The sequence below is a fragment of the Macrobrachium nipponense genome, chromosome 28, assembly GCF_015104395.2.
Source record: "Macrobrachium nipponense isolate FS-2020 chromosome 28, ASM1510439v2, whole genome shotgun sequence".
NCBI lineage: Eukaryota > Metazoa > Arthropoda > Malacostraca > Decapoda > Palaemonidae > Macrobrachium > Macrobrachium nipponense.
Window position 1 is genome coordinate 45,371,013 of NC_087217.1, and position 10,000 is coordinate 45,381,012.

At 35.8% G+C, this 10,000-nt stretch overlaps 1 protein-coding gene across 1 annotated transcript in view; it reads left to right on the forward strand.

Annotated features, from left to right (window-relative positions):
• The window catches only part of LOC135201172 (uncharacterized), a 69,371-nt gene that overhangs the window by 16,239 nt on the left and 43,132 nt on the right, over window positions 1-10,000 (forward strand). Inside the window, exons 2-3 of the mRNA XM_064230049.1 lie at window positions 6,986-7,224; window positions 7,705-7,755. Of these exons, the coding sequence (XP_064086119.1) occupies window positions 6,986-7,224; window positions 7,705-7,755 (290 nt within the window). The remainder of the gene's footprint in view (window positions 1-6,985; window positions 7,225-7,704; window positions 7,756-10,000) is intronic.

The following is a 10,000-nucleotide window of genomic DNA, read 5'->3' on the forward strand; positions in this document are numbered from 1 at the left end:
TATCAACTGTGCCATTCTTTAACGTATCAATGACGTCATTCTATATTGTATCAATTGCGTCATTCTGTATTGGATCAGTGATGTCATTCTATATTGTATCAATGGCGTCATCCCAGATATATATATATATATATATATATATATATATATATATATATATATATATATACATAAGTATATATATAGCATATATATATATATATATATATATATATATATATATATATATATATATATTATATATATATATATATATATATATATATATATATATATATATATATATACATAAGTATATATATAGCATATATATATATATATATATATTATATATATATATATATATATATCTATATATATATATATATATATATATATATATATATATGATATATATATGTAGTATATATATAGTATATATATATATATATATATATATATATATATATATATATATATACTATATATATATATATATATATATATATATATATCTATATATATCTATATATATATATATATATATATATATATATATATATATATATATATATGTGCATAAGAAAATATCAAATAATACAAATACCAGAGTAACTTCACATAAAACTTCGCTTATGTGAGTAAAAAAAAAAAAGCAAAGCTAATCCTCTGGGCACAAAATGGAGCAACATATATAAAAACATTCTTTTTACATTTTTACCATTTTATTTTGAGCTGTTGATATATATATCTCTAGAATTTTCAGCCCCATTGCCATCGCAAAGACAAAGTAAAATATGGAGGTGAAATGAAAAAAAAATTGAAAAGAACTTAGAGAAATAAATTTGAAAATTTAGGAAAAGATAAATCGTTTAAAAGCCCAATAATAAAGGTATATTATTCAAATAATGGTTTCAAAAATTTATATTGTAAATTGAGATGCGAAGGACACCTTCCCAACCCCCACCACCCCCTACAACCGTCCCCCCACAACCGCCCAAAACAAAAAAAAAAAAAAAAAAAAAAAAACTCGACTGACGAATATTCAAATAAAATTTTCAAAAAGGCTAATGCAAATTGAGATGAGAAGGGCAACTTCCTCCCCTCCCAACCCCCCCGACCCCACCCCCCAAAAAATAAAACTCGACTAACGAATATTCAAACAAAAATGTCAAAAATGACAATGTAAAAATCGACTAACGAAAGAATGGACGATAAATTGTGTGCACGCTGAATGGCTTTCATGACAACATGGAAAATTAATCTATGGATTAATCACGCGATTTAAAAAATCAGCATTGCTTCAGGTCAGACAGTCGGTGTGACAGACAAAGAGACAGACAGACAGAGACACTCAGCGACGGAGTCACTGTGTCCTCCATGAATCTTCCGGCTTCCCCCATCCCCTCTCCCTCCCTGCTCTCCACCCTCCCCACCCATTGTTCCCCTCATTTCCTTCCCTCTGCTCCATCCCCTCCCTTATTTTTTCCTCCCCTCTCCATAACTCTTATTTTTCCTCCCTCTCAATAATTCCTCCTTTCCTTCCCCTACTCTCCTTTTGCCCTTTCCTCTCCCTCTCCTTATTCCCTTCTCCTTCTTCTCTCTCCATTTCCCCTCATTTCTTCCCCCTCCCCCTCCCCCTCATCCTCCCTCCTTTTCCTTTTCTCACTTTCTTCTCCCTCTCATCCCATCCTCGACCCTCACCCTATCCCTTTTCATTCCTTTCCCCCTCCCCTCCCTCCCTTTCACCTATCCCCTTTCCCCTCGCCTCCTTCTCTTCCCCTTCCCTGCCACCTCGCCTCCCCTCCCTTGCTTTCCTTCTCCCCATCATAAAGGCGTAGAGAGAGAGAGAGAGAGAGAGAAGTGAGAGAAGAGATAGAGAGAGAGAGGAGCGAGAGAGAGAGCTAGATGAGGGAGAGAGGAGAGAGAGAGAGAGCCTTAAAGACGCTCGAGGCATCATGGGAATAAAACACTCGACACCACCATTAGCGTCACGGAACATAATACAAAATAAATAATAAAAAAAATAAATAAATAAAATAAAAACATAAAATAAAACCATCAGAAAACCCCCCAAAGGTTAGACCGATTAGATATAATCAATCCTTCAATACAAGAGGCAGGGATTTATTTATATTTTTTTTCTATTCATTTTTGAGTGAAGACTGATGTGCTTTTAGTAGAGTGTTTAAAAGGATGTTTTCTTAGGGAATAAGGATACTGGAGTACATATTAGGATTAGTGTTACTAATAATACTAACATTTACTAATACGTTATTTTATATTAGTCTTTGGGCCTCAGAGATGTCAGGGCAAATGAAGAGGACATCGCCAGCTGACTTCGTCAACATATGTCAAGGAAGTTTGGCCTCGCCGGCAACTTTATCTGGATTGGCCTCAAAACCTCAGGGTTAATTATCATTATATGAATACATACATACATACATACATACATACAACATCCTATATATATATATATATATATATATATATATATATATATATATATATATATATATATATATATGACAGTAAGCAAAATGAAAATGGCAGAAGGAAATAGGTCGTTTATATATATGTATGTATATATATATATATATATATATATAATACGTATATATACGTATGTATGTATATATATATATATATATATATATATATATATATATATATATATATATATAATTTTTATGATTTCTCTTGCAATATTGCTGTTTATCAAAGTTAACTATTCCCACGTAGACAGAGCGTTACTTAGAATGAGGTATTACTGCTGAGTTATCAATCTGTGATACCCATCCCTCTCTCTCTCCCCCTCCATCTCCTCATGATGAGGAGGGGGGATGGAGGAGGGTTGCTACCCCACCCTTTCTCCACCATGGGGAGGTGGATGGAGGAGGGTTGCTTACCTCCCTTTCTTTCTCCACCATGGGGAGAGGGATGGAGGGGGTTGATGGGTCCCTATCCCCCAACCAAGGGGAGGGGGGAAGGCCATTAAGCCCATTTAAGCCATAAAACGCTGTGGGTAATCAACGGAGAATGGCGTCATTATGAGGTCGTCATGAAATAGGACGAGTTATAGATGACACCTTGTTTTTGGGGACGGGGGTGAGGAGAGCCCAGTCCCCTTGACCCCCTACCCACACACCCACCCACCCTAACAACCCACCGCGAAGAATGCATCATGTTAGCTCGTAAATCAGAGGCTTTTTTTTTTTTTTCGAAAATTCGAAAAAAAGGGAATATCCAGCATATAATGGGAGGCTTTGTTGAGAGGAAAGACTGCGGAATAATTTTTGTGACATCGGCTGGTAATTAGCGATGATATTGAAGGATGAGATTATTTTCTTGCTTTTACACTGCAAAAGGCACTGCCCTATATATATATATATATTATATTATATATATATATATATATATATAGATATAAATATATATATAATATATAACATGTGTGTGTGTGTGAGAGAGAGAGAGAGAGAGAGCTGGCATTAAAGAACATAGATATGTACTTGGTTCAACACTGTCAAAGGCCAAATTACAAATGAATTTGTCCATGTGTGAAGGGAGAGAGAGAGAGAGAGAGAGAGAGGATACTGAAGAACATGGATCTCTACTTGCTCTTGACATTGCCAAAGACACTTCATTAAACAAATCACAATCGTGCAAGAGAGAGAGAGAGAGAGAGAGAGAGAGAGAGAGAGAGAGAGAGAGAGAGAGAGAGAGAGAGAGAGAGAGATTTTAAGGTCCTGTGGAGGCTATTTAAAAAAAATATGGATATTTACTGGCTTCAGTACTGTGGATAGGAGAGAGAGAGAGAGAGAGAGAGAGAGAGAGAGAGAGAGAGAGAGAGAGAGATTCTAATGCAAGGCCTAAAATATTAGACCTGAGAACTCGCCCCGAATTCCTGGAAGAGGCAACAAGAAGTTTTTGGGGGTTGGAGGTTTTCAAAACTCTCACAACCAAATAAGTAACTTTCCAGGGAGACGGTTTCTTTTCCCCGGTTCCAGGATTTCCAGGATGAATGTACAACCTTTCATCAAGTCTCCCGTAGACTTAAGTTTTTCCAGGACTCCTCCAGCGTTTTTCCATTTTCCATTTTTAGCCGTCCACGTAGATGGATTGTGTACATATACACATTATCATTCTTACTCTCCGACTCGAACAGATATTTTTTTTATGTTTATTAAAGATTTACGCTTCATTTTTTTCTACTTGGTTCTCTCCACAGGTGGAATTGGAAGGTGCATACAGCATTTAGGCCAAAGGCCAAGCGCTGGGACCTATGAGGTCATTCAGCGCTGAAAGGGAAATTGAAGGTGAAAAGGCCTTGTAGAAAACCTCGCAGTTGCACTATGAATAAATTCTATTTTAAGACTGTGGAAAATAAGATGGAAGAAAGGCAATGTAAATGGAGGTAGAGTAAAATGAATGAAAGGAGTTGCAGCTAGTAGCCGAAGGGACGCAAGTAATGCATACAGTGCGCCGCGTGATGAGCAGTGATGACGACAACCGCCATTGGGAATTATACGTCGAATTTGTATCGCCAAATCGTATCAACAAATAACGCTATTATTAGTAATAAAGACGCGTCACCTCCCCGTTTTCTATACAGCAGCGCATTCAGAAACTCAACGAAACTGCAAGGGAAAACGGACACCCCCGAACGGACTCTACTTACTTTGACATACGAGCGCGGGCGAACCGCCCTCGCCGTGGTACAAAATACGTCGCTCGATTAAGTGAAAGAAATATGGACATCGTAAACAATTGTTGCAAAGGTAAATTGCATTTTTCCGGGGTCTCCTCCGTTCAATAGGTGGTCATGGGCGCAGAGAGAGAGAGAGAGAGAGAGAGAGAGAGAGAGAGCGAGAGACAACGTACGGAACAAAGGACGAAAGAACGTGACGGGTGTCCTGATTCGTCAGTTGGTGTGTGTGTGTGTCTGTGTCTGTGTGTGACAATGATATGACCATGGATGCTATGGGAAGCCAAATTAAAAAACAAAAAAAATTAATTTTTTTTACGAATTCTACCCAAAAGAAGGATAACGGTTACGTATCTAAGCGTACTACTCTCTGACCACCACAGGAAATGCGACGCAAGAAACTTATACCGATCAAAACACCGATCTCCACTCTTCTTACGAGATAGTGGAAGGACCAGTGAGAGAAATTCAATATATATATATATATATATATATATATATATATATATATATATATATATATATTTTACATAAACCACCACCTATCACAACACTGCATTGAAAACCCGAGCAAAATTGTGCAATTCAATATAGAGGCGCTTTTATTAAAATTGCTTTTACACTGGAATATTTTCATTCACCGGGAAAACTTGTTACATATTTACTGAAACCAAAGCACCGGCAGTTCTCTGTCCTCGCAGATACGAGGCAGAATTATTTGTAAAAAAGACGAACAGGGTAAAATAATACTGCAGGCTAAAAAGACGACGGGGTAAAATAACCTAAAAAGACGACGGGATAAAATAACCTAAAAAGACGACGGGATAAAATAGCCTAAAAAGACGACTGGATAGAAATAAGCTAAAAAGACGACACAAAAGAACAAAAGGCTTCCAGCAATTGTTATGACCCCCAGAGGAACCGAGTGTTTTTTATTTGAAGTAACTGGGATATCAGCTTGCCTATCCGGCATTGTAGATTCAGGTAGATGCAGTAGATTCAGGTAGACGTACCACAGTGCTGACGGGGGGAACAGGAAGAGGGTGGTAGTAACTGATGCTTAGTACAAGAATAATATAGATTGTAGATGGAGGTAGATTCAAGTAGATTCAGGAGTATTCAAGTAGATTCAGATAGATGTAGCATAGTGTTGATAAGAAGAGGCAGGAGGACGTTGATGCTTGGAACAGGAATGGTGGAGGTAGATACATGGAGATGCAAGTAGATTTAAGTAGATTCATGTAGATGTAGCATAGTACTGATAAAGGGAAACATGAGAGGGTGGTAAGAACTGATGCTAGGGACAGGATTGATGGAAGTAGCTACAGGTAGATGCAGGTAGATTCAGGTAGACGTAGCAGAGCGTTGATAAGGGGAAACAGGATGATTCAGTTTGTAGGCACTGATGCTAGAAGCAGGAATGGCGTTGGAGGCAGATACAAGTAGATGTAGGTAGATTCATGTAGAAGCTGGTAGATTCAAGTAGATACAAGTAGATTCAGGTAGATGTAGCACAGTGAGGATAAAGGGAAACAGGAGAAGCTGGAAGGACTGATGCTTGGAACAGGAATGGTGTAGAATGTAGATAAAAGTAGATGAAGGTAGATGTAGCAAAATTGATTCCAGGGAAAAAGGGTCTGGATTTGTAGTGAATTCAATGATCGTAAGCTTTTAGAAACGACTGCAATGTTGCGACATGAAAATAAGAAATGTTGCAGCACGTAATCATTGCAATGAAATGTTGCATTGAAAAAAAAATAAGCAAAAAAATGCTGAAAAAAGGAAAAAAGGGTCAAAGAAGGTGACATACACAGTATTTTGTATTTTGTGGGGTAAATTAATAAACTATATATATATGTTTATATATACATACATATATATATATATATATATATATATATATATATATATATATATATATAATATAATATATATATATATATATATCTATATATCCATATATATATATATAAAGTATAAAAGGCCCATTAAAAAACTCTGGTTTAAAGCTAAGGACCATATTTAAACTAGAGTGTTTTTTTTTACGTATCCTGTGTTTTAACAGAATTTGTTTACATATATGTATGTGTATATATGCATATGTATACATGTGTATGCTCGTATGTAACATGTATAAATGCCTTTCAGCGAAAAGTTAAAAGGAAGTTACGAACGAAAACGCCATAAGTCGAATAAAAAAAAAATAGTAATTAAAGGATTTCTCGGACAACGGCATAAGTCAAGAGGGAGAGATTAATGGCTCGATAGATCTCCGGGTATAAAAGATGTACGGTGAAGGAGACGTCCCGATAAGAAGAAGAAGAAGAAGAAGAAGAAGAAGAAGAAGAAGAGACCTGCAGCTTCAGATCGACTTCGTACGGCGTCAGGAGAGGGCGTTGAACGTCTCGGCTATGTCACGGAAGCAGCGTCGACTCAAATCGAGTTTTCACGAATAGACTCAAATCAGGGCCCTGTAGCCGAGTCGCCCGAATGCCTTCAGAAAGTCAAGAGTAAGTTAGAAACAGACTCTCTGGGCTGTAAGTTACCGCATTATTATTATTATTATTATTATTATTATTATTATTATTATTATTATTATTATTATTATTTAGAACATGAACCCTATTTATACGAAAGAATCCTGCTGTTTCCGAGTAAATTATATCCTGCTGTTTCCGAATGAATTATATCTTGCTGTTCCCGATTATAGTAGATCCTGCCCTTTCTGAATGAATTATATCCTGCTGATTTCGATTATAGCACATCCTGCTGTTTCTGATTAAATTATATCCTGTTGCTTCCAAGTAAGTTATATCTTGTTTCCGAATGAATTATATGCTGTTATTTCCGATTATATTATATACTGCTGTTTCCAAGTAAGTTATATCTTGTTTACGAATGAATTATATGCTTTTGTTTCCGATTACATTATATCCTGCTGTTTCCGATAAATTATATCCTGCCGTTTCCAAGTAGGTTATATCTTGTTCCGAATTATTTATATCCTGTTGTTTCAGATTATATTATATCCTGCTGTTTCCGACTAAATTATATCCTGCTGTTTCCAAGTAAGTTATATCTAGTTTCCGAATTAATTATATCCTATTGTTTCCGATTATATTATATCCTGCTGTTTCCAAGTAAGTTAAATCTTGTTTCCGAATGAATTATATGCTGTTGTTTCCAATTACATTATATCCTGCTGTTTCCAAGTAAGTTATATCTTGTTTCCGACTAAATTATATCCTGTTGTTTCCTGACTAAATTATATCCTGCTATTTCCAAGTAAGTAATATCTTGTTTCCGAATGAATTATATCCTGTTTTTTCCAATTATATTATATCCTGCTGTTTCCGAATAAATTATATCCTGCTCAAGTAAATTATATCTTGTTTCCGAATGAATTATATCCTGCTGTTTCCGATTATGTCACATCATTCTGTTTCCGAGTAAATTAACACGATAGAATTCCAAGAGATATACGCAAATACGTCAATAAACATACGAATAAATCAATGAACTAAACGAATGTGCATTCAACGGGACACGTCTATTAAAAAAAAACCATGAAAATATTAAATCATGAACTATATACCTGATATAATTCACTGCCTCATTACAGGTCTTTTCCGCAGTTCACGTTTTTTGAGCAATTCAAAAATCGCACCCCATTCATACTTTCTGGAAAATCCGTGGAAATATTAAAAGAAATATATATATATTGCATTCATGGACAGGTGTCTCGGGAATACATTGAAATATCAAAGTAATTATTTTTTTTTCTTTATAAAATATGCACAAAAAATTAATGGCGAGTATACTGTATAAAACTATTTAAAAAGGAGTTTTGAAATCAGTAAAGGAATATGTTTGATTCGTGGAACGTGTGTGAGAATTACGAAATAAATAAGATGTCTGGATGCAGAGAGAGAGAGAGAGAGAGAGAGAGAGAGAGAGAGAGAGGTCTATTCATTCTTAAGATCGGCCTTGCGTACTCCAGAACCCCCACTCCCCCTCCCTCTCCCAAGCCATCTAAGGGTATACACCACCTAACCCCAGTTGACACGAATCCTTGAGCTGCCTGCTCTCGCTGCTGTCTGTGACCAAGCTTCAGTATGGCCACACACACGAGAGGCGAAGGTTGTTCGTTGCGTTGCTCTGTCCCTCAACACGGTTTCGCTCTCTCTCTCTTACTCTCTCTCCCTCTCCCCCCCCTCTCTCTCTCTCTCAAACCCATACCCTCCCCCTGCCCAAGGCTAGTAGCAGGAGTTTAATCCTAGGCTGACGCGATCTCTTAACTACTACGTTTGAATCTGTTTTATATAAAATAATAATAAAAAAAGTTTCCGTACCACTAACAAAGTTCTCTTCTCTCGTCTCCAAAATCAAATATGAAGAAAACTTCGTCCGATTTCAAAGTGATAAGTTAGATCATAAGCAATTTCATTTTCCAGGTGATATGCTGAAGGAAGGTGGAAGACGAAACTGTTACTGGGAATTCTTATAATAAAAAAATAATAAGAAAGAGGGGGAAGATTACTCTTGAGCCTTATATAAGCTCCAACACGTCCCCCGGTCGGCGAACAAGGTAAGATGTCATAGTTCAGTTCCTTTCAGAGAATTCCGTTCAATTCCAGATCGTTTATAAAGGGAGTATAAATCACATCACATAAATCACATCAATGCAGAAATGAAAGAAACAGCGATTATAATTATTAGAATAAAATGTTGTTCTAAAGTTATTTCCAATGCTGATTGATTTCTTACTGTTTTTTTCTTTTTATTTCGTTCAGTTTTTTTCATTTATCTTCGTTACTTAGCGTCGATTCCACATCGTTTCTAAAGGGAATATAAATCACATCGCTGCAGACAGGAAAGAAACAGCGATTATAATTATTAGAATAAAATTTTTTAAAAAGTTATTTCCAATGCTCAATATTTTTTTACTGTTTTTTTCTTTTCATTTCGTTAATTTTTTTTATTTATCTTCGTTACTTAGCGTGGAGTCCAGATCGTTTATGGAGGGAATATAAATCACATCACTGCAAAAAGGAAAGAAACGGCGATTATAATTATTATAATAATTTTTTTTTTATTATTTCCAACGCTGATTCATATATAATTTTTGTTTAAGATTTTGTTCAATTTGGTTTTTTTATCTTCGTCAATTAGCGTCGATTCCATATCGTTTATAAAGGGAGTATAAATCATATCACTGCAAAAATGAAAGAAACAGGGAATTAGAATAATTTTTTTATTATAATTTTCAATACTGATTAATTTTTCACTGTTTTTTAAAGATTTCGTTCAGTT